The sequence below is a fragment of the Podarcis muralis genome, chromosome 10, assembly GCF_964188315.1.
Source record: "Podarcis muralis chromosome 10, rPodMur119.hap1.1, whole genome shotgun sequence".
NCBI lineage: Eukaryota > Metazoa > Chordata > Lepidosauria > Squamata > Lacertidae > Podarcis > Podarcis muralis.
In genome coordinates this window covers 62,210,662-62,236,202 of record NC_135664.1, presented here as the reverse complement: position 1 = coordinate 62,236,202, position 25,541 = coordinate 62,210,662, and the positions used below count along the sequence as shown (strand labels likewise).

At 43.0% G+C, this 25,541-nt stretch overlaps 1 protein-coding gene across 1 annotated transcript in view; it reads left to right on the top strand.

Annotated features, from left to right (window-relative positions):
• The window catches only part of LOC114605595 (1-phosphatidylinositol 4,5-bisphosphate phosphodiesterase zeta-1-like), a 46,886-nt gene extending 22,591 nt beyond the window's left edge, over positions 1-24,295 (top strand). Inside the window, exons 8-11 of the mRNA XM_028747003.2 lie at positions 14,173-14,345; positions 20,138-20,270; positions 23,194-23,343; positions 24,181-24,295. Coding sequence (XP_028602836.2) covers positions 14,173-14,345; positions 20,138-20,270; positions 23,194-23,343; positions 24,181-24,269 — 545 coding nt within the window. The 3' untranslated portion in view covers positions 24,270-24,295. The remainder of the gene's footprint in view (positions 1-14,172; positions 14,346-20,137; positions 20,271-23,193; positions 23,344-24,180) is intronic.
• Positions 24,296-25,541: the final 1,246 nt, after the last annotated feature.

Genomic DNA, 25,541 nt, shown 5'->3' with positions numbered 1-25,541 from the left:
GAATCTTCCCTGGTATTGATGTCAGACTGACTGGGCGGTAATTATTTGGGTCCTCTCTTTTCCCCTTTTTGAAAATAGGGACAACATTTGCCCTCCTCCAGTCTGCGGGGACTTTGCCTGTTCTCCAGGAATTCTCAAAGATGACTGCCAGTGGTTCTGAAATCACATCTGCCAGTTCTTTTAATACTCTTGGATGCAGTTCATCTGGCCCTGGAGACTTGAATACATCTAGACTAGCCAAGTATTCTTGTACTATCTCCTTAGTTATTCTGGGTTGTGTTTCCTCTGCTGAATCATTTGCTCCAAATTCTTCAGGTCGGGCATTGTTTTCTTTATCGGAGAAGACTGAGGCAAAGAAAGCATTGAGGAGTTCAGCCCTTTCTGTGTCCCCTGTTTGCATTTCACCATCTTCTCCTCTGAGTGACCCCACGGTTTCTTTGTTCTTCCTTTTGCTACGAACATACCCATAAAAGCCTTTTTTGTTGCTTTTAACCTCTCTAGCAAGCCTGAGTTCATTTTGTGCTTTAGCTTTTCTGACTTTGTGTCTACACGTGCTGGCTATTTGTTTGAATTCCTCTTTGGTGGTTTCCCCCCTTTTCCATTTTTTGTACACATCCTTTTTTAATCTTAACTCAGTTAAAAGTTCTTTAGATAGCCACCCTGGCTTCTTTAGGCACCTTCCATGTTTCCGTCTCATTGGTATTGCCTGAAGTTGTGCTTTTACTATCTCCCTCTTAACAAACTCCCAGCCATCTTGAACTCCCTTTCCTTTTAGTATTACTGTCCATGGGATCTCACCCAGCACTTCCCTAAGCTTTATGAAGTCGGCTTTCTTAAAGTCGAGAAATTGAGTCCTAGTATGCTTGGCTGCTCCTTTCCGCTGTATAGTAAACTTCAGAAGAGCATGATCACTCGCGCCTAATGATCCTTCCACTTCTACCCCACTAACCAGGTCATCAACATTGGTTAGGACCAGATCTAAAATGGCTGTTCCTCTTGTTGCTTCTCCCACTTTCTGGACAATGAAGTTGTCTGCAAGGGCAGTGAGGAATCTGTTTGACCTTATGCTCTTGGCTGAGTTTGACATCCAACAAATATCCGGGTAATTGAAGTCCCCCATTACTACTATCTCCCTTCCTTTTGCATGCTTGGCCATCTGTTCCAGGAAGGCATCATCTATGTCCTCCGTTTGGCTTGGGGATCTATAGTAAACTCCCACAATGAGGTCACTGTTATTCTTCTCTCCCTTAATTTTCACCCAAATGCTCTCACTTTGGCTTTGAGGTTCTAAATCTTGGATCTCTTCACAGGTATACACATCCCTGACATATAACGCCACTCCTCCTCCTTTCTTGTCTGGTCTGTTTCTTTGAAATAGATTGTATCCCTCCATTATTACATTCCAATCATGGGATTTATCCCACCAGGTTTCAGTGATTCCTATTATGTCATATTTAGTTTGCTGTACCAGGAGCTCAAGCTCATCTTGTTTATTTCCCATGCTTTGCGCATTAGTGTACAGACATTGAAGTCCATTAATCATTCCCCCGTGTCTCTTATTTAAGGATTTTCTCCTCCCACCACTAGGTCTGCATGCTCTTTGCTCCATTCGGTCTATGACATTTGGATGATCATCTTCATCAATTGATAGACTCCTACCTTCAGGAGCACTGTCTCCCTCCCCCACATTAGTCAGTTTAAAGCCCTCCTGATGAGGTTTCTGAGATTTTTTGCAAAAACATTCCTCCCAACCGTTGTGAGGTGCAGCCCATCGCTTGCCAGAAGTCCATCTTCAAGAAACTGCATTCCGTGATCTAAGAATCCAAACCGTTCCTGTTTGCACCATTTGCGAAGCCAGTTGTTCACTTCCACTATTTTTCCCTCTCTCCCTGGGCCACGTCGTTCAACTGGGAGGACAGATGAGATGACAATTTGTGCATTTAATTGCTTCAATTTCCTGCCCAGAGCCTCGTAATCTCTTTTGATCTTCTGGAGGCTATTGCTTGCAGTGTCATTGGTTCCCACATGAACCAAGAGGAAGGGATATTTGTCAGTGGGTTTTATGATTCCTTGCAGTCGTTCAGTTACATCTTGGATCTTAGCCCCGGGGAGACAGCACACTTCCCGAGACATCTTGTCAGGCCCACAGATCACTGCTTCTGTTCCCCTCAGTAGGGAATCCCCTATCACCACCACACGCCTCCTATTAGGTCTGGTCGGGGTTCTTCTGTGAGGTGTCCGTTCCAAGGTCGCCTGGACATTCCCTGAGGACTGCCTTTGCTGCTCGTCTTCATATACCTGATCGACTGTAATGAGGGAGATATCCTCAAATGGAGTCTGCTCTTCGTCTTCCATGCTAGGGGAAAGGACCTCAAAGCGATTGCGTATTTCTAAACAATCAGAGCGAACCCTGGGCCTCCTACTTCTTTGAGTCACGTTTCTCCATATATCTGGCTCCTGTGTTGGTGAACTAGCCACCTTCTCAGGGGAGTCCCCTGTCTCTTCCTTGGTGGAGACGGTGTGCTCTGTTGCTTCCAAGAAGAGTTCCAGGTCTCTAATTCTTTGGAGCGTAGCTACACGTTCCTCCAGTTGCTGGACTTTGTCTTTTAAGAGGGCAATCAACATGCAATTGCTGCAGGTAAAGCTGCCTGCAACCTTTGGCAAGATGGCAAACATTGCGCAGGAACCACAGGCGACTGCAGCTGTTCCCTCACCCTCCATCTTGAGAACGTGTCGTTGGGGGTGACTACAGTGGTCCTCTATCATTAAAAGTGTGGAGACAGGACAAATAAATCCCCCCCAAAAAACCTAGGTCTCCCCCAACAAATGTTTGAGACTAGCTCCCCTAAATCTAAAATATGGATCAAACTGCGCGCGCCGCTAGGCGCGCGCCGCTGCCCTAGAACTCTGATAAGCTCCTCCCACAGCTAATCACCTACCTCAACAGAAGCCCTGCCCCCTCTGACCTTTGCACAGAGAGAGCAGCTAAACAGCCACAAGAAACTCACACAAGAAAACCCTTTTTGTTCCTTCTTCAGCTGCTGCCCTAAAACTCTGATAAGCTCCTCCCACAGCTAATCACCTACCTCAACAGAAGCCCTGCCCCCTCTGACCTTTGCACAGAGAGAGCAGCTAAACAGCCACAAGAAACTCACACAAGAAAACCCTTTTTGTTCCTTCTTCAGCTGCTGCCCTAAAACTCTGATAAGCTCCTCCCACAGCTAATCACCTACCTCAACAGAAGCCCTGCCCCCTCTGACCTTTGCACAGAGAGAGCAGCTAAACAGCCACAAGAAACTCACACAAGAAAACCCTTTTTGTTCCTTCTTCAGCTGCTGCCCTAAAACTCTGATAAGCTCCTCCCACAGCTAATCACCTACCTCAACAGAAGCCCTGCCCCCTCTGACCTTTGCACAGAGAGAGCAGCTAAACAACCACAAGAAACTCACACAAGAAAACCCTTTTTGTTCCTTCTTCAGCTGCTGCCCTAAAACTCTGATAAGCTCCTCCCACAGCTAATCACCTACCTCAACAGAAGCCCTGCCCCCTCTGACCTTTGCACAGAGAGAGCAGCTAAACAGCCACAAGAAACTCACACAAGAAAACCCTTTTTGTTCCTTCTTCAGCTGCTGCCTAAATAAGCAGGGAGACAAAATACAGCCTTGTCGTACTCCTTTCCCAATTTTGAACCAATCAGTTGTTCCATATCCAGTTCTAACTGTAGCTTCTTGTCCCACATAGAGATTTCTCAGGAGACAGATGAGGTGATCAGGCACTCCCATTTCTTTAAGAACTTGCCATAGTTTGCTGTGGTCGACACAGTCAAAGGCTTTTGCATAGTCAATGAAGCAGAAGTATATGTCTTTCTGGAACTCTCTAGCTTTCTCCATAATCCAGCGCATGTTTGCAATTTGGTCTCTGGTTCCTCTGCCTCTTCTAAATCCAGCTTGCACTTCTGGGAGTTCTCAATCCACATACTGCTTGAGCCTTCCTTGTAGAATTTTAAGCATAACCTTGCTAGCGTGTGAAATGAGTGCAATTGTGCGGTAGTTGGAGCATTCTTTGGCACTGCCCTTCTTTGGGATTGGGATGTAGACTGATCTTCTCCAATCTTCTGGCCACTGCTGAGTTTTCCAAATTTGCTGGCATATTGAGTGTAGCACCTTAACAGCATCATCTTTTAAAATTTTAAATAGTTCAGCTGGAATACCATCACTTCCACTGGCCTTGTTATTTGCAGTGCTTTCTAAGGCCCATTTGACTTCACTTTCCAGGATGTCTGGCTCAAGGTCAGCAACCACACTACCTGGGGTGTATGAGACATCCATATCTTTCTGGTATAATTCCTCTGTGTATTCTTGCCACCTCTACTTGATGTCTTCTGCTTCTGTTAGGTCCTTACCACTTTTGTCCTTTATTATGGTAATCTTTGTACGAAATGTTCCTTTCATATCTCCAATTTTCTTGAACAGATCTCTGGTTCTTCCCATTCTGTTGTTTTCCTCTATTTGTTTGCATTGCTCGTTTAAGAAGGCCTTCTTGTCTCTCCTTGCTATTCTTTGGAAATCTGCATTCAATTTCCTGTATCTTTCACTATCTCCCTCACATTTTGCTTGCCATCTCTCCTCCGCTATTTGTAAGGCCTCGTTGGACAGCCACTTTGCTTTCTTGCATTTCCTTTTCATTGGCATGGTTTTTGTTGCTGCCTCCTGTACAATGTTACGAGCCTCCATCCATAGTTCTTCAGGCACTCTGTCCACCAAATCTAAATCCTTAAACCTGTTCCTCACTTCCACTGTGTATTCATAAGGGATTTGACTTAGATTGTATCTTACCGGCCCAGTGGTTTTTCCTGTAAGATACAATCTAAGTCTTAGAAACCCTAAGAGGAGGGAAAACCTTCATTTTAGCTGTGGGTCTGAGGGCATAACTAGATGCGTCGTGCGAGATCTCCCACAAAATTTCTTTTCTTTCTTTTTTTAAAATGGCAGATATGGCGTGAGTTAAATCAGATTGGGACTGCAATATTGAGGGGAGTGGGGTTAACCCTTTCCTTCTGCACCTTTTTCTCTCCCTCCAAGTTATTACTGGCCTGATGGAGAAACTTAAAGATACCCACATGATACCTACAAGTTGCACCTGTGAAGCAAATGGCGGCTGAGGGAGGGGCAATTTTGTTCAGGGAAATTGTGTTAGGGGAAAGGCTTGACGTACCCTCCCACAGTCCAAAACCCCTACAACTTCACTTTGGCTACTTAAAAACAACAACAACAACAACAGCAACAGCAACAACAACAACAGCCCAACATGAGATCCTAATTGTGGACCTGAGAGTCGTGTCTTATTTGGCCCTGACTCAGAGAAGTTATACTAGGTATAAGGTCAGCTTGAAATATGCCTTGTGAAATCCAGCAGGACATTTAGAAGGATGTCCAGTACACCAGGTCCTACCTCTGTTGTCTGGGTTTCCTTTTAAGCAAAGAGAATCATGAATCAGTATTATTGTTTTTAAATGACCAACTCATGCTTCACAGTTTCTATAGGCACATGTTTACTCCCTGTGCAGGGGTGGGGATAGTAACTAAATCTGAGGATTCCCAAGGAATATGAGTCTGGGAAAGCAAAAAGTTCACAACCCTTTCTTTCCAAGACTAAATCTCGAAACTATGCATGTGAATGGATTAAAGTTTTTCTTTATTTTGTATACGATGTTTTTTGCTGCTGCTTCTCCCCCCAAAACAAAGCCTGAGAAAGCAGAGCCATTTTCAATGTGGTTCTGGTTTGGTTCTTTTTTGAATGAAGTCTTAAAATAAGATAATGTCCATTTTGTTGTGATTTTGTTTTTTAAAATAACATTGGAGTAAAAGTGTTACATTGAAGTTACATGCAGCGACCATTTTAAGCATGAGCGATATGTGGCATGAATGTTTTAGGCATGACCCATGCAAATCGGGTGCTGCCTGCATTGTGAGCTTAGATATTCTTTTTTGCAGCATACACATAACATTTGGTGTACATATTCTGTTTATTTGACTGTTAATACAGTCAGTCTAAACATTCACACCCCACAGTCAGGAGGCAACATTTCAAAACGAGAGCGTCAGACTCTACCTGCCCCTGATCACTACCCATTAAAAATATTAGAAGTCTAGGTGCTGAGCTCATGAGAATGTAGATGCCCCAGACTAGTCCTGGGGTCTTCTTGGATAGATTGTGTGAAATGGAAGCTCTCAGAATGTTTTCCAAATAAATCCAAGACCCCAACTCTGTGGAGCTGGAGCTAGAGTTGGAATAGTTGCCAAAATTGTCTCCAGCCTTGGAATTTTATTGCATCCACAATCATGTTTGCAGCTGCTTAGTAAAGCTGCAGAAAAGAACCTGGTCCACTGTCTCCTGTTAGAGCAGGTGTGGGGAACCTTTGACTCTCTAGATGTTGCTGGCCAGCTTCCTTCCATTCTGTGGTTCAGTGGTAGAAGCATCTGCTTTGCATGCAGAAGGTCTCAGGTTCAGTCCCAGCATCTTCCGGTAGAGTTGGGATTATCCCCTGCTTGAAACCATGGAGAGCTGATAGTGGTCAGCATAGTCAATACTGAACCAGATGGACTAGTGGTCTGATGCTGTATAAGACAGTTTCCAATGTCCTTAATATCTGGAAGGCTGAGGGTTCCCCTGTAATCCCAACTCGTTACAGTACCTGTACAAAAGACACCTGTCTACAGAAGCAATCAATCCAGCAGATTCCAAACTAGCCACCATGACCAAGACAAAGAGCTGTCCAAGGATGTCAGGGACAAGATTGTAGACCTGCACGGGGCTGGACTGGGCTACAAGACTATTGCCAACCAGCTTGGTGAGAAAGTGACAACAGTTGGTACAATAATTCGCAAATGCAAGAAACACAAAATAACTGTCAACCTCCCTCGGTCTGTGGCTCCATGCAAGATCTCATCTCATAGAGTTGCAATGATCATGAGAACAGAGATGAAGCAGCCCAGAATTACACAGGGGGAACTTGTCAATGATCTCAGGGCAGCTGGGACCATAGTCACTATGAAAACAGTTGGTAACACACTATGCCATGAAGGACTGAGATCTTGCAGAGCCCACAAGGTCCCCTTGCTCAAGACAGCACATGTACAGGCCCATCTGCAGTTTGCCAATGCACATCTGAATGACTCAGAAGAGAAGTGGGTGAAAGTGTTGTGGTCAGATGAGACCAAAATTGAGCTCTTTGGCATCAACTCAGCTTGCCGTATTTGGAGGAGGAGGAATGCTGCCTACGACCCCAAGAACACCATCCCCACTGTCAAACATGGAGGGGGACATATTATGCTTTGGGGGGGGGGTTCTGCTAAGGGGACAGACACCTTCACCGTATTGAAGGGACGTTGAACGGGACCATGTATCATCAAATCTTGGGTGAGCACCTCCTTCCCGCAGCCAGGGCTTTGAAAATGGGTCGAGGATGGGTATTCCAGCATGACAATGACCCAAAACACATGGCCAAGGCAACAAAGGAGTGGCTCAAGAAGAAGCACATTAAGATATTGGAGTGGCCTTGCCAGTCTCCAGACCTTAATCCCATCGAAAATCTGTGGAGGGAGCTGAAGGTTCGAGTAGCTACACATAAGCCTCAAAATCTTACTGACTTGAAGAGGATCTGCAAAGAGGAGTGGGAGAAAAAACCTTCTGAGATGTGTGCAAACCTGGTGGCCGATTACAAGAAACCCCTGACCTCTGTAATTGCCAACAAGGGTTTTGCCACCAAGTACTAAGTCATCTTTTGCAAAGGGATCAAATACTTATTTCACTCATTATAATGCACATGTATCTCTGACTTTTGTCTTCTGGGTTTCTGGGGGTTTTCCTGTTGTTATTCTGTCTCTCACAGCTACAATAAACCTACCATTAAAATTATGGACTGGTCATTTCTTTGTTAGAGAGCAAACGGGCAAATTTGGCAGGGGATCAAATACTTTCCCCCCCTCACTTTCTGTGTGTGTGTGTGTGTATGCTACAGACTTTTTAGAGGACACAGTGATCTTGAAATCCAGTCTAGGTAATTAATAAGGAGCCAAAATGATTTCAGGTATTAAACTTCCCCTTGAGTCTTCCTGACAATCTTAAGGGTTTTGCTATCATATTTCCTTAATTAATGTATTAAAGGCCTACTTTGGCAACAGGGAATAATGAAGCTGACTAAAGGCAGTGTGCTGTCAAAAACACAATGCATTTTAGATGATATTAAAAACATCTCCCCGGTCTCTTTCAGGAAGTTCTTTTAGGCCAAAGTGTGAATATCAGATTGATTTGCCCATTTCAGTAAAACCCCAGCTTAAATTTCTTTTAATGAGCCGTCCCCCACCCCCACCCCACAGATATTCCTCTCCTACCTCCATATACAAAGGATCCTGGTGGAACTGCGTTTTCAGGTGTAATTGGGAAATGGCAATGAATGATTTATAATAACTTTAAAAATGCTTTTGCAGCGGAGGCACCAACATTTGCAGTTAAACGGGAAAAATGAATGTAATTAAAAACATTAAAGTAACCGAGACCTTTAACTTTGCAGATGAAAATGACTTTATAGCTATAAAATGTAATTAGTCCAAACTTTTCTTGACACTGCGGCTGCTTACATAATTTCTGCCAAATCTCACAAAGCATATGCCCTTCCATATGCCTCATCTGAGATCTTCCCTCCCTGCACCCACCATCATTCTTACCTATAACAGTTACGTTGAAAGTTAATGATGACAATACATTCCCTATGCATGTTTACTTGGAAGTGAGTCCCACGCTGTTCAATGGGGCTAAATTCCTTGTGTGTTTAGGGAAGGGCCATAGCTCAGTAGCAGAAACCTCTGATTTGAGTCAAACCCCAGCATCTCCATGCAGTACTGGGAATGTTCCCATGTTGAACCCTGGAGAGCCTCTGCCACTCAGGGCAGGCTAGGTGTGTGTGTGGGGGGGGGACCTTTGGCCCTCCAGATGTTGCTGATCCACAGCTGGCCATGCTTGCTTGTGCTGATGGGAAGCATAGCTTAGAAACATTTGGAGGGCCAAAGATTTCCCACACCTGGTGTGGACAATCCTGATCTAGATGGACCGAGTGCTTCCTGCATTCCTGATTTGATCATTAACATGCAGCGATGAAATTGGGCGTTTTAAGTACGCTTGTTAGATGTGATGTGTATTACTTCATTTACTTCAGTATGTAGTTAGCCTGCCCTGCTGCACTTGGGGCTGATATTGCTTATTCTGCTGAGTAGGGCCCCTGGATATCTGCCTCAAAGACCTGCCTTGGCAGCACCACTGTTAGGACGCATATTTGAAAATGCATTAGATCAGCACAAACTGACCAGGGGCTTATCTACACCTCTTTTTGATTTCTCTCAGTTTCCCATCTTTCTAAAGTTCTAAATAATGCTGTTTTCACAAATATATGCATTTTCAATGCACACTTTCGCCTAATATTCACACATTTGTACACAGGACAGCAAATTTTGTAGAAGTGCAAATTTTGAAAAATAGATGCATTCTTGTTTGCATATTGTTTTGGGAATTCTGAATTTCCAGTGAGTCCGGAAATATCAGTTATAGATCAGCCTGTAAGGATGCCAGTTCAGAATCCAGAACCCAAAACAGTGACACCAAGAAGGATCCACACGCACACACCCCACACAGCATAACAAACCAAGGACTCTAAAATTCAGACATTTCTTCCTCAGATATAAAATGTGAAGTTGACAGCATGCAGTCAGTAGCTCTACATTTATCTCATAGGAAGAGAGAATAAGCCTCTTCTGAATTACTCTTAAACATGACTTGTGCCTCTTTGGGTTAGTATTTCTCTCTGGCAAACAATCAAGTTCCTTTGATTTTTTAAAAACCCAAAATCATTTATCTATTTTATGTGTGTCATGTTTGTGCTTTACTAGGCTGACTAGTGAATTTTCAATATGAGGAGCACCACAGTCCTAGACAAGGGAAGATTTTACTTCATGCCAGTGATAACTGTGCTGTCTTTTCCCCATGAATTATAATATCCTGTTCCAGGCAGTGTGCTGTTTTATTTCCAAAACTGCAGCAGCAAAACAACGGAAAGTGTTTTGAGCTTCTGAGAAAAGGAAATTCTGACAGTTTTGTGTTCAAGATAAAGACCGGTGCTTTATGATTAAACTGCAAGGAGGGCTTGTGTAGCAATTCAAAATGTTTAGACAACAGAATGGTGCATTTTCACATAACTTACATAGATTGTCAAGCATATTTTCAGTACAGGTGTTGTTGTTTTTACTATAATTAGGTTTTACTACTTATCATTAAATTAGAAGAGCAGATCTTGTTTTTCTCTCTCTTTCATTCGACACTGAACAGCCGCTGAAGGGTGAGTGGGATCTGTCAGCTCTGCTTTGTAATTAATTCATAATTTAAATTTATTAGGGGTTCTGCAGAATAGTTAATTCAGAAACCAAGGCTGTCCAAATTAATTATAAACAGGCACTTTCATGTTTATTATGGCATTGGTGCAGTGCGAGTTTTCTAGAAAAAGAGGTGCCAGAACTTACTATGAACACCTCCCTCGTTCTCTTAGAATGGCAATGGCACCCACCTGAGAGGTGCTGGAACTGAGTTCCAGTGAGTTCAGGCTGAGAAAAGCTCTGCATTGGTGCATACAATGACATAGAAGCACACGAGCAGTTTCACCAACCCTGCTACCAGATTTGACCCTGTGTGGTTGAATAAACATGCTAGAAGCTTCTGAGAGAATGCAGTCTTTTCTGTGCAGCTCGTAGTTTTCTTACAGCTCCTTCAAACATCATAGCACAAGGGAATTACATATGAAAGGCACCCAAGAGTTCCAGGTAGGCTTTCCCCCGGTGTTTTGGCATGAATAGACCTCATAGAACATCTTATACAGAGACCATTGCTCCATCTAGCTCAGAATTGTCAACTCCCATCCTCCCCAGCTAGCATTGTCAATGGCCATGGAGGATGGGATTGTAGTCCTGCAAAATCTGGGGGGCCACGTGTTCCCCACCTCTAGTCTACACTGATAAGCTGTGACTACCTATGGTTTCAGTTTGGGTTGTTTCCCAGCCCTCTTTGATTGAGCTTGGGACCTTCTGCATGCAAAGCAAGATGCTCTACCAGTGAGCTATGGCCATTCTCTGCTATGGACTGTGGTTCCATTTCTGTGGGATCTCCACTCTGAATGGAACTCTAAAATCCATACAGAAAATTGGGAGCTGCAGAATTCATTGGTGTGCAGGTACCAAACTAACCCTTCAGTTTGATTGAAAAATACAGTGGTACCTCTGGTTATGAACTTAATTCGTTCCGGAGGTCCATTCTTAACCTGAAACAGTTCTTAACCTGAAGTACCACATTAGCTAATGGGGCCTCCTGCTGCCGCTATGCCGCCGCCATGCGATTTTTGTTCTCATCCTGAGGTAAAGTTCTTAACCCAAGGTACTACTTCTGGGTTAGTGAAGTCTGAAACCCAAGGTGTTTGTAACCTGAGGTACCACTGTACAAATTTGTAAAGTCCTGCTATATAACACATGGAATATATTTATTTTTATGTACAGGCACCTAGGTAAATGGATTTTTCAAAACTTACTTTTTTTACTGTTTTAATTGAAGTATGAGGGTTTTGTTTTTTTTAATGAATTTCATCTCCAGACTAAGGAACTGCACCCTGCAAATAAATGTGTCTCAGCATGCTGGATCAGTACATTTTCCACGAAGCCATAAAGCAGTCAGCTGTTTGAGGCCAATGTCTGCAAGGTCCTCTTCCACATCAGAGCATCTGAGGCTGGTGCCGTATTAGTGATGCCACTGGGCCCTTAGCCTGTGGCCACACAGCTAATGCCAAGAGTTACCTATGATGTTGGGTTTGTGGCAGAGCAACAGAACCCCACTTGTGCCACATCACATGTTGCTACCGCAATTTAAGGAGAGAGGTGTAATGGGGGCGGGGTTGGTGATCTGTTAGAGGAAGGGGGCATTGTCATGTTGTAAGGTTAGGGGATTGAGAGGTTGGCAAGGTCTAAGGGGAGTGGGGTAGGCTGGATTTGCCAGTAAGATAAGCAGGGGCACAGCCCCTAGCGCATGTGTGTATAGCGCAGGTGAACGTGTGTGTGTGTGTGTGTGTGTGTGTGTGTGTGTGTGCAGTTTATGGGCCCTTTCCCTTAGTATAGTATGCATTTTTGTACACACCACCTGGCTAGAGAACTACATTCAATACGGGCCCTATTCAAAGTGCTGGTTTTGACCTATAAAGCCTTAAATGGCTCAGGACCACAATACCTCAAGGACCGCCTCTTCCCATATGAACCTCCCCTGAGATAATCTTCTGAGGCCCTTCTTCTTGTGCCTCTTCCGTGAGAGATCAGGAGGGTGGCAACATGAGAAGTGGGCCTTCTCTGCAGTGGTTCCCTATCTGTGGAATGCTCTCCCCAGGGAAGTTCACCTGGTGCCTTCACTATACACCTTTAGGCGTCAGGCAAAAAAGTTCCTTTTCAACCAGGCCTTTGCCTGACTTGATCTACATCCCATACCCTTTTTAAAAATGCTGGCTCTTTTTTGGGGGAGGGGGGGCGTTCTGTTGGGTTGTTGGTTTTGTTTTGATTTTATGTATTTGATATTTTATGCGAACTGCCCTGAGACCTTCGGGTATAGGGTGGTATAGAAATCAAATAAATAAATAATAATAATACATTGTGAAATTCAGGGAAGTTTGAGTTTCAATGGATGGCTGTGTTTTGGTTTGCATATTGTTTCAGAAAGTGTTGAATAGGTACATTTGCCTTTACATGTGAACTGAATCTAATTTCCTCCCCATCACTACTGTTACGTAGACCTCGAAGGTTTGGAAAACAGAAAGGTGGTCTAGCCATTCCCACCCAAATCCCCAAATCTTTTCATTGTTAGAACAAAACTTCCACAAACTGAGGCACTGGACCACTGGGGCAATGCCTGAAAGCTGGAAACAACTTCTGTGGATAGGCAGGACAGGAGAGATTATGAGTGGATGGGTAAAAAGATTGTCATTGAGGACCTGGGCTGGAATGATTGCAGCTGGGCTGTTCTATAAATTATTTGGAAGCATCATGTTCCTGCTATGCATATGAAGCTAATTATCTCTGTAACCTGCCTTGGGAGGGTTTGCCTTGAATATTTCAAATCCCCTAAAACAAACAAACAAAGCTTACTCCTTAGTAAGTGTGTTTAGGATTGCAGCCGACATCGCTCTTGTTCATATGTTGCAATTCCATACACTAGAGACATGCTGAGAATTTTAATAACTGGGAATTCCAGAGAGGTATGGCTGCCACTCTTCCATAATTTTGAAAGATTGGTCATATTTTTGGAGGGCTGCTGCCCGCAATAAGCAGAAAAATTATTATAGATGGAGTTTGCACATACTGGTTTATGAAGGCAAAAATGAGTGTTTGAACAAACAAATCAGAGCTGCCTTTCATTTTATACATTTGGGGGAGGGGAGGACCTCTGGAGGCAGTAAAACTACAAAGCATTTTTTAAAAAGAAGCTAACAAATAAAAGCAATTTTGTAAAAAAAGGAAAAAGGAAAAAAAGAAGCAGCAGCAAAATGTGTATTAAGTACCCAGCACATGGACTAAGGGTGGGGCTTTCACATCATACAGTAGATGAGCTGGGTGATGAATTGATCCTTGCCATATGTGAAGCCAGACTGCTAAGGCACTGCTGCCAATAAAAGTTGCAGCCTTGTTACTGCACCGCAGTAAAATTTCACCCACAGCCTTGCAATATACCTGGGTTTGCAAAACAAAAAGCACTGGATGAATTTACATAACCATGAGCTATGATCCCTCTTTCAAAGTGCCATCAACTAAGGCAGCCTGATCAGCTAATTCTAGCCTGATCCTCTTAATGTCTTACTGATTTGCTCTACTCGGTCTGAGATTGGTTAGTTTGTCCATAATATGCTTATTTTAAAAATGGAAAACCTTCTAAGAAGACACCATAATAGCTGTATCTACTCAAGTGCTTTGAATCCAGAGCTGGAGTTACTGTGGTGTGTATATTCAAGCAGCTTGCAGGGTGGATATTGTAAATATATATATTTAAATTGTAGCCTCCTGCTGTTTACCTTTCTGCAATTGAACATTCTGCTTTTTCATACAGTGGCCTTAAATTTCCAAACAGCAGGACTGCAAATGGATCTTCAAACTGGGAAATTTCTGGATAATGGTGGTTCTGGCTATTTACTAAAACCAGAATATCTAAGAAATAGAGACACACAATTTACTCCACATGCTATATCTGCAAACTGTCAACCGGTGCTTCTTACTATAAAGGTCAGTTCATTTTGTTGATAACATTCTTTATTTAATTTGCCAGACCACTTGTGCTTTCTTTTTTGCAAATAAATACTAATACTTTCTCTGTATTTTCCACCTCAGCTCGTGATAAGCACTTCAAGCAACCTGTACCTGATAGCTGATTGGTGTCAATTGGCAGCATAATTGCTGCTGAGCTGAGTTTAAGATTTTGTTGTTGACATATAAGTCCTGCACAGCTTAGGACCAGGTTGTCTGAGAAGGAGGACCCTTCTACCTAGACCAGCTTGTTCACTTAGGTTGTCAGATGAGGTCCTTCTAGGCATCTAGTAGAGACACATCTGGCCTTCTTTGTGTTAGCCACCACATTGTATAATGAGCTCCACTTAAATATATGATGGACACCTATGGCACAGGTGTTCTGCAGCTTGGTAGATATTGAACTATTTACATGGGCACTCCCAAGCTCAGATCCTTAATACCGACTTTACCAAACCCTTGATATCCTGCGTTATGTTTTATTGTTATTGTGTTATACTGGTTTTATTTTGTAAACTACCTTGTTATTTTTCGCAGTGAAAGGCGGCCTATAGTTAATTTAAAATAAAAATGTGTACCAGCAGGGCCCCTGTGCTATCACTTGCATATGGTTCCTCTCTCTTTGCTTTCTGGTAGATTTGTGAAGATGCAAAATAGCTTCAAGGCACTTACTCAGCTATAAACATGATTCAAGTCACACTTATAGATGTGCCATTATGAAATGTGGAGGAACGATACACACATATATATATCGCTGCAGTCCCACTGATTCCAGTGACACTGCATAAGCAGTTTCTGAATTTTCCTCCTAGGAACGTGCAAAGGAAAGTCCTGGGGCTGATGCAAGTATGAAACGAGTTGATTGCAAGGGGATATGCCTACATTGTCAAATTGTAGCTGCTAATTAAAAACTCCTGTTTGCTCAGGTGTCTGGTGGCACTTGATTGACTACCTGCTCTGTTTTATACTTACTGTATATTACCTGCTTCTTTTTTAATTTGTGTAATTATTTTTAATTGATTAATGAATTGTTTTAATCAGGTTGTTGAGACAGGTGGAATATAAATATTTTAAAGGACTAATAAACAACCAACCAACCAAATAGCCTTGGCTGCAGCAAATACCACTTTAGCCTCCAAAAGTTTTTGCATTACATCATCAGGATACAGGTTTTAAAACATAGATAGCTCCAGAGCAGCCTTCCCCAACCTGCTGCCCTCCAGTTGTTTTAGATTACAATTCCCATCAGCTGTAGCTGTGCTGGTGGGAACTGATTGGTGTTCAAAACAAATGGAGGGCACTAGCTTTGGGAAGCATTGTCTGTGGAAAGAGTTAGAGCCCTTAGCACACCCAGAGCCCAACAGGGTTTTTATTTCAGTGTATGTTTGCTAGTCTCTACCTGGTTATTAACTAGGGATGCAGGTGACACTGTGGTCTAAACTACTGAGCCTCTTGGGTTTGCCGATCAGAAGGTTGGCAGTTAGAATCCCTGTGACGGGGTGAGTTCCCATTGCTCTGTCCCAGCTCCTGCCAACCTAGCAGTTCGAAAGCACGCCAGTGCAAGTAGATAAATAGGTACCGCTGTGGTGGGAAGGTAAATGGTGTTTCTGTGTGCTCTGGCACTCGTCAAGGTGTTCCTTTGTGCCAGAAGTGGTTTAGTCATGCTGGCCGCATGACCCGGAAAGCTGTCTGTGGACAAACACCGGCTCCCTTGGCCTGAAAGCGAGATGAGCACCGCAACCCCATAGTCACCTTTGACTGGGCATAACCGTCTGGGGTACTTTACCTTTTTTTTTTTTACCTTTACCTGGTCACAGAAGTCATCTCTATTTATTTTTGTCTGAGTTTATCCTTTGATTATTCCGAAGCTGCTTGATCTGGCTCCCATACTGGTGGTTTGTTCTGCCTCGTGACTTAAAGAGCTGAAAAACAAGAGCTTACCCTTTTCCTGCCTGTTCTCTTCTGGTTGCCTTTGACTTCATAGGGACCTTGCCCCCACAGCTGGTGCTGCTGATCAGATGTCCATCCATCTTAGTGATGGATGCTGGAGAATCATGGTGGCTAGAGGGTCAGGTTTGGATATGGAAAAATCTGCTTCAGATCCCCTCTGGACTGCAAAGTTTAATGACTGGTTGTGGGGATCTTTTTGTGAACTGCCCCACAGGCATGTTGTGAGGCTAAATGGCACACTGACCTCCTCGGAGGAAGGTTTAGGGCACATTTGCAGCATGTTCCCAATTTCCTCAGACGTTGCTATAAGTGGCCTCAGCTTTGGGTTGCTTGAACCTGCAGGGCACCATCCAGTTAAATCAGGGCTTGCACTCAGTTTAGTAATGCGGTCTGAATCCATTCCTGTACCTTACTTCTTTCAGAAGGCAGGTCGGCTTTCCTCTTATCAGTTATTGTTTTTGTTATGCTGAGATTAACTAGCTTATTTTTCACATATAACCTATAAATATCATTTGTGTGCTAAAACTTTGTGAAATAGACCTTTTAGTTCAAGCTGTGAGGCTCATACGTAGCAGTGGTACTGAAAAATTGCCAGTCAGAACTAAAATAAATCACACCTGCTTGATTTATTATCTGCAATATTTTCTTGTGCTTTTCCTCTGCTTGCTGTTGGAAATAAATACCTTGAGTACCACAGATGCTGAGACTAGCTTCTTGCAAATGCTATTTAGTCATCAAAGGCATTTGGCACATTATTAAATACCACTGCTGTAGTTCATTGTCTTGTTACACAGTTGCCATTTTGCCCTGCGTTTGCAAACATGTGACAATGAGCCAGCTTTGTAACACCGATTCAGATTTTAAAAAATGCACTCAAAAAGTTTGCCCCACTTAATTAATTGCAAAAAAAAAAAAAAGACTGAAAGATTTTGTTCATGCCAGTGTGTGCTTTTAATTAACAGAAATTCTTCACTTAAGTAAGGGCTGTCTCTCTGGTTTGATCCAATAAACACTTAACATGTTGCAATTTTACTGGGCTTTGAGCCTTTTGTTGAAGGGAGCTGCTGCAAGGCTAAGGGAGCAATCCACAGTCCCAGCCAAGGAACAGTGGGGCTGGGCAGAGGGACAGCAACACTACGGCATTCAAAGTTCTGCTCTTGGCACTGGCCAGGGCAGAAGCTTATTTTACGTTTTGCTAGCTCTAGGCTTCTGCTGCAGAAAGGCCCAGTTAGGCCCCATCTGTGGCCTCCAGGAAGATCCATGGCTGGCCCAGCTCTGCCGCTCCCCCCATCCCCACAAATTTCAGGGCCTCCTGAAGGGAGCAAACACCCCGGGTAGGTTGTCAACAGCTTGTGCTGTTGGTGGGCACAGCAGAAACAGCCCCCTGCCATCTGTGGAGATGGTGGTGGTGGAGAAACCTCTGCCGCATCCGAACCTGCCACTCCCTCGCCCAGAGGAGTACAGAACCACGGTTTAGGATCGCTCTGCAAGGAAGTGAAGTGGGAAATCCCTGGTTCAAAGGTCACCTCTGTCATGACCTCACTAAATTGCCTTGAGGAAGCCAATGTTCTCTCACACCAGCAGTATGGTATAATAATACTTAACCTGCTGTACAAGGTTAATGTAAGCACCCTGAGATAATGTACCCCAAGCCCTATATCAGTGTCGAAGTATTATGACTATGATACTCCAGGCATCCCTGCCTTTTCAATGAAGTTGCTTGAGCGACTTCTCTTTGTTGCAGTCGCCCCCCCCCCCATTTTGCTGGCTTTTGGTCCATTCCTCTTATCCCTCTGACATCCCATAACCCGTTTTTTAATGGGTTTTCTGTAAATGTGTAGTGCCTCTGCTTAAAATGTGGTGCTAGGCTCTGGAATGGGCTTATTATGTTTAGGAGCCAGAACATAGCGCAGTGTATGCACAGGCAGATATCAATAGTTCTACTGAGACTGAGTGAGTTTCTTTTTCTCTAGTGAAAGGTTGGGAAAGACTATAAAATGTCTGTGGGTTTGTGAGGAGATCAGAATTGTTCAAGGTCAGAAAGAGAGAGAGAGAGAGAGAGAAAAGGGATTAAGTAGGTGGTGATTGAAGCAAGTGATTAGTGAATGGGTATATATGTACTAAAAAACCACCCCTCTAATAAGACAGTTTTGTGGTGGATCAGTTGCTAAGAGATGTGATAAAATGAAATGCCCTTGCAATATAGAGAGTATTGCAGTAATACGAGGGCCTTTTTTTATGAGAAACTAAGGGCACTTCCAGTTGACCTATCGAGCATTCATCCTGATTTGTTTGCAGGATGATTAGACGACATTGACTGTTTATTGAGAATTCATTCTTATTTGTTTGCATTGAGGTTAGATGGGGTTGCGTCAAAGCATATGTTAACTCATATGTCGCAGTGCATTTTCCCATCGTTTTCTTTATTGCAAAAGTCTGATCTTTTGGGGAAGCGGGATTTTTGCCCAAGACCTCCCAATCAACTATAAAACACACAATTTGAATTTGCCAAATATATGTTTGAATTCCACCTGAGAATAGCAACTGTCTGGCAGTGCCCTAAGTCTGAGAAACACAGGCATGGAAGCACCCTTTGGAGCAGGATGTAAGATGTGTTGCATAGCATTCTACTCAAACTTCACCTGATATACTCTGAGAGAAGACTTATGGGCAGTAGCTTTTACAGGTTTGGTCTAACTATATGAAAGAGATTTATGCAAATAACAAGCAAAGCAACAAGCCCATCTAGTACCAAGGACTGAGTATATTTTGCCAGTGACAAACTGCTGCTGTTATCCACTGGGATTTTCAAAAGTGGTGCTGAAATCATAAGTCATCATTACTCGGTATAAAATATAGAACCGTTGATACACACTGTGATTTGCAAAGTAGCACGAGCAAAAAGGAGAAGTATTTGTCTCAAGAAGCTTGTTGCAAGCAGCATTCTGACAGAACAGAGACAAAAAGAGGCACAGAAGATGGAGAGGAGGGGAAGTGCGGAAGAAGAACATGCTCAAGTTCACTGTACTTATTTTTACTTTCAAGAGGGAACAAGGACCTCCTCTTACCTAGTTACAGATGCACTTGGAGGGCTTGGGTGCAGAAAATGCTAAAGATTGCACACAAATGAAGGAAAACAGAGGCTCATAGTAGGCATTATATGTCAGATGTGTGTTTTTTTTAAAAAAATCTTTTTAAAATGAAAAGTGGCCATGGCAATTGTAATCCCAAGTGGAGGAATAACAGGTGAGGAGTTTCTTGTTCCTTTCCCATGTAGTCATTTTTCCCCCCATTCAAAATTGCCCTTCCACTTGCTGCTTTTCCATCTTTGGTGATTTGATAACATGTATATGGGAGGAAAAGAAGCTTGGACTCCCCAGTATTACACAGAAAATTGAGAGGACAATTTCCTCTTGCCCCAATGGTGCCTCCCACCATTCCTCTTGCCCCAATAGCAGCTCAAACATTTGTTTTTTTACAGCTGTTTCATAGTTAAGGGTAAATAATTCTCAGTTAGCCTTGTCCTGTGTGGTAGGCTTCCCCGCCTGTTTTTCAGTAAAACCATTGATGCCAGAATAATAATCAATTGCATTTTACAGAATAATAATCAATTGCATTTTGCAGAATAATAATCAATTGCATTTTACAGTGCTGGAGCACGATTTCTGTCCTCATCCTGAAGCAAAGTTCTTAACCCGAGGTACTATTTCTGGGTTAGCGGCGTCTAACCTGAAGCGTATGTAACCTGAAGCATATGTAACCTGAGGTACCATTGTATATCCCAGTTGAAGCTTATGCACTGTTGTTGTTTTTCTCTGCAGCTTATCAGCGGTCATCAATTACCACCTAGCAGTCTCTCCAGGAGTAATAAAGCTGACCCCCTAGTTCTAGTAGAAATTTATGGTGTTCCGGAAGACCATGCAAAGCAACAGAGCTGTGTAGTTAAGGGCAATGGTAAGTGCAACAGTCTATTGGTTGCGTAATGTTTCAGTAATTTAGGGATTTAACTCATGGGCTTACATAGCTTATCAAAGTTTTGCCTTTGGCAACTGGGCCTATGTACAGAAACAGCAGTGCATAAATTAGTAAGGAAAGCATGAATGGTACATACACACACAGAGAGAGTTCTTATATGGAATATTAAAAATTCCATTATTTGAATGAATTAGAAAGGACAGGCTAAAATACATACATTTACATGTGTGTAGGGGAAAGTAGAACAAAGGAAAGATCAAGCTTTGTTCTAATTGCATTCTGTGGAGGTGGACAGGTTTGTTTCCCGCCTTCATTGTTTACGTCAGAGCTGTAAGTGGGCAGTGGAAGAAAACAGACAGAGAAAAATGCAGGAATTTGTATGTTTGTAGTACCAGTATACCTCTCTTTCTGTGTTTTTGCTTGTCCCTAGTTGTCCGCTGTGGTTTTAGGGCTTCTTCCGGGGTGTGTAAAAATGTATGTTACTTGAACAGTTGAGCCACTACAGAAGCATACAGGTCCCCACACTGTGGACAGACATACACTTTTGTTTGCGGAAACAAGCTCATAGAAAGCCAGTCCTGTAAGCTGGCAGCCCAAGCCAGCTGTGTGCAGCGCTGATTGCCTGGTGCCTGCAACACCACAAATTCCCCTTTCCTTTTGGTGATGGGCTGGGCCAGAGCCCAAAGTGGGTGGAGCAATAGATAAAGATTTTACTTGTATGTAGTAGGCTGCATTCTACATAACCTCACACATGCCTCTCTGTTCTCTATCTGGACAAGCAGGTGGCATTGTCAGAGTTCAAGGACACATTCCATCCAGGCAAAAAGACTTGGGGAATGAAGTGGGGCCACTGAGGGGGGGGGGGTATGTCTCTATCTGGGGCAGATGAAGACGTCTCTAGGCCACGTTTGGTCCCTGAGCCAGAGGCTTCCCATCCTTGTCATCTATAGAAGCTGACCTGATTGCAGGTGAATCTTGCTTCAACACTGGAGATGAGGCAGTGCCTGAGGACAGCAGACTAGTTTGGGGGAAGCAGGGCAGACAGTGTGAAACGCATCAAGCTGTGTCCTCCAGCATCTCACTGCCATTCTATAGGATCTGCCCAGTGATAAGGCCATCCCTCCAGAAAAGTCTGTTTCATCCCGTCAGCTTCTGGATTTCAGTTGTTGGGAATCACAAGTGGCAAGAGCTCGTTCTTCTTCTTCTTCTTCTTTGGCAATCACTCATAGCCGAGTAAGATTGTCCTCCATAAACATGGTTTTAAAAGTGAATCTGTAAGTGACTGTGGAGGCCAATTCTGGACCCACACGTCCTTCCACTGTGGGGACTTAGGTTTCCAGGCAGGGGTTGATCATGGTGAGGGTTTGCCAAGCGTGCCTTCCTCTTAGCACGTGAGTTTGTTAATCTTCAAAGCCCATGACACCTTTGGTAAAGGCTGTTATCCAATTGGAGCACTCGCAGGCCCGTGTTTCCCAGTTTTCGGTATATATACTACATTTTTTTTTAGATTTGCCTTGGGAGAGTCTTTGAACCTCTTTTGTTGACCACCAGCATTACATTTAACATTTTTAAGTTCGGAATAGTGTAGTTGCTTTGGAAGATGATAATCAGGCATCTGCACAGCATGACTAGTCCAATGAAGTTGATGTTGAAGAATCATTGCTTCGACACTGGTGATCTTTCCTTCTTCCAGTACACTGGCATTAGTTTGCCTGTCTTCCCAAGTGATGTGTAATTTTTTTTGGAGACACCGCAGCATCCAACTCCTTGCAGGCTTCCCACAGCCCCCAGGTTGGCCACTGTGAGAACAGGGTGCTGGATTAGAGAAGCCTTTGGTCTGATTGCTTTCTTAGGCTTGCAGTAGAAAAAAAAATCCTGGCAAATCTTTAAAGTTGTGTCTTTTATGCATCCTTGGTGTCTTTCCACTATCCATCTGCAAAAAAAAGAAAGAAAAGAAGCATTACGACAAAATTAAGGGAGGAATCAAATCACTGTGTCACTCCAAATGGTTCACCTCATTATGGTTCACTGCTGGAAACTGTGCATAGTTGTGATTAAACTAAAAAGAAGAAGCCTGTCAGTGGATCATTTAAATTCCAAAGGGACAGCTCCACTGCAATGTAATGCCAGTTTTAACATCAGGCAAACAAGACTAGGTGTAGTTGAATTTTTCAGCTTTCAAATTCCCAAAAATGAGACGTGCTAAAAAAGTTGGAACATGACTTGGGAATTCAAAAGATATTTTGGTTAAATTAATGTAATTTAATTTTGCTTGTTAAGCAAAACATGTGTAAAATTGCACAGAGATCACTAAAAATGATTGCCAAGTACGTGCAGTTATATATTACCATTATTATTTTATTATTATTTAGCATTACCTGACATTTTCAGAAGGTATACCGGTCTAGTTTTCCAAAAGCAGTTTATGTGCTTCTTCATCAAACTTAAACCAAGCTAAATGTTGTCCAATCATATAAATAATAATATATATTTAAGACGACATTGGATGGCCATCAGTGATGGATGCTTTAGTTGAGATTCTTGCATTCCAGGGGGTTGGATTAGGTGACTTTTGGTGTCTCTTCCAATTTTGTAATTCTACGATATTCCCCCAGACTGGGACTCAAGGTGGTTTACAGATAAAAAATAGAAAAGCATAGATATAAAACAGAAAAAGCTAAAAACATAAGAAGAGTTTCTACTTAGCCAGCCTTTGTTTTGCATTTGTGGGAGCATTTCAGACATGTACTCCTGCAATCAGTGAGAATCATCAATGAACAGAGAAAGAAATAGGAAACAAATGGAGGTTTTATTTTCAGTGGTCAGTGAATAGAACACAATTAGCAATGTAGAGTTGTTTTAACAGATCATTGCTTGTCTTATATTGCTTTCTTTATTTCAGCTTTGAGTCCCAGGTGGAATGAAACATTCACTTTTAACATCCAAGTTCCAGAGCTTGCCTTAGTACGGTTTGTTGTAGAAGATCAGCTTTCTCTCACTTCCAATGACTTCCTTGGACAATATACTTTACCACTTCTGAGCATGAATAAAGGTATTACTCCCCGTCCCCCCCATGCACAAATCCCTAACAACAAATTTTTCTCTTCTTGATTATGATATGCAACATAGCCTTAAATTGAGTGCTTCCAAGGTACAGTGGTTGTGTTACTATCATTGCTGAAACCAGACCTGTTCAAAAAAATGCTGTGGTGGTACTATTTTTAACCATGTTAGTTGCCTAGCTTTAATTTGTGACATTGTGCAGAACTGAATGGGGTGTTAATTGCATTACTTGTCGAGTCTTCACTGTTCCTAAAAGTGTGAACTCTGCTTTCCCTTTTATACAGATCAACAATGTTGTCTTTTAATGTACATCCTTTTGGAATTTCTGCAATCTTCATTTATTTCAGCTGCAGGAGCGGTCCTGTGCTCTACCACATGCTTACTTTGTTACTTACAATTGTAGCTGACCCTTCTAGGTGAATGTAGGGGCCGGTTAATACATTGGTTCACATACAGTTTTAGGAGTGTGTAGGTCCATAATGGTGCTTACAACCTATTTGTGTGAACCTCCATGTTGACTGTATTTCTGTAGCCATCCTGATAAAGGTTGCAAGCCCAGTGATTGCTCTGTGTTCTTATAGCAACATAGGGACTTGTCTTTTAGCAAGTCAAAGCATTAGGTTCTTGCTCTGCATCATCTTACACTGACTGGCAGTGACTCTCCAGGGATTCAGGCAGAAGTCTTTACCAGCCCTACCTGGAGATGTGAAGAGGACTGAACATGGCTCCCTCCTAGGTTCCACTTCTTGGGACAGAACTAAGGTTTACATGTCTTCGTGAATCGCTTTCCCTGTAATCCACTCATTCATTGCTGTTGCATTTACAGGTTATCGCCAGGTTCCACTTTTTTCCAAGCTTGGTGTCAACCTGCGCCCTGCTTCACTCTTTGTGCATATTTGGTACTTCAACCAATAATGTTTGCTAACAGAGCTCCCTCAGCAGCCTGAATCCTCAATAAAGAAACCATGGTTTAATAGTACTACTTTGTTACTGTCATAACTTATTTTTACTTGTGTGAGTCAATGGTATTCTGTACGCATAAAGGCCATATGAGAGTGGCTTTGCTGAATCATTGTTCTGTGTCAGTCCCAACAGCCAAGTCAGATGCTTTTGAGAGCTCACAAGCAGGGAATGCAGGTGGCAATATTTTCCATTGTTTATCCCCAGCAATCTGGTACTCTGCAGCATGTTACTTCTGTACATGGAGGTCCCATTTAGCTCCCGTGATCACTACCGATCAATAGAACGTTATCCACTAGGACAGTGTTTCTCCACCAGTGGGACTTGAGCCACTTTCAGGTGGTCCTCAGTGCCATGACCTGTTCAGTAATTCCTCTCTTGCCTGCCACACACCCTAGTTATGCCAGAGCTATTTGACCTAACCAGGGCCAGCACCAGCAACTCCTTGTTTGCTCAGACAGAGAATCCCAGAGGAGGAAAAGGGAAGGATGGTCTCCCTCTGACAGTAAAGGCTAGAGGAGGCATTGGAAGAAAATTAAAAATAAAAGGTTAATATGCATTAATGATTATAATAATACATTGGGTATAGAAAAGGTAAGAGGGGAAAGCTGTTATAGCAGGGAGACATGAATATACACAGACAAGGAAAGGGGGATGAAATAAATTGTCAGGGAAACAAACAAGGTCCAAGTCGAGTGTGAAAACACAAAGGGAGAAGAAATTGCAAGTGGTGGGTTAAAATGTTTTTGAGATGCATGTGGGGGGTGAGAAGAGAAAACAGTGTTTAAACTGGGTGCCAGGACCCTCTAATTCCTGGATCCAGCAAGTGTTAGAATTTAATCAAGGCTTCTAATTATTGGAATAGCTACGATGGCCTCCTGGTGAAGTGATAACCTGGGTGAATGTGATAACTCCTGGTGAAGTGATAACCTGGGTTAAGGGGCTTGGTTCAAGGTGGCAAATGGGTGGGGCCTCCTTTCCTTGAGGATTAAGCAGTGAACTGGAAAGAGTCAGAGCAAAGTTTGAGAGCAATGTTTGATTTCTGTTTGAATCCGAGGCTGTGGGTATGGGAGAAACAAGACCCTTTGGGGGTGTTAATGCTGTGAACCCCACCATCATAGGCTTAGGTTGTACAGTGGTACCTCTGGTTACATACGCTTCAGGTTACGTACTGCGCTAACCCAGAAATAGTGCTTCAGATTAAGAACTTTGCTTCAGGATAAGAAC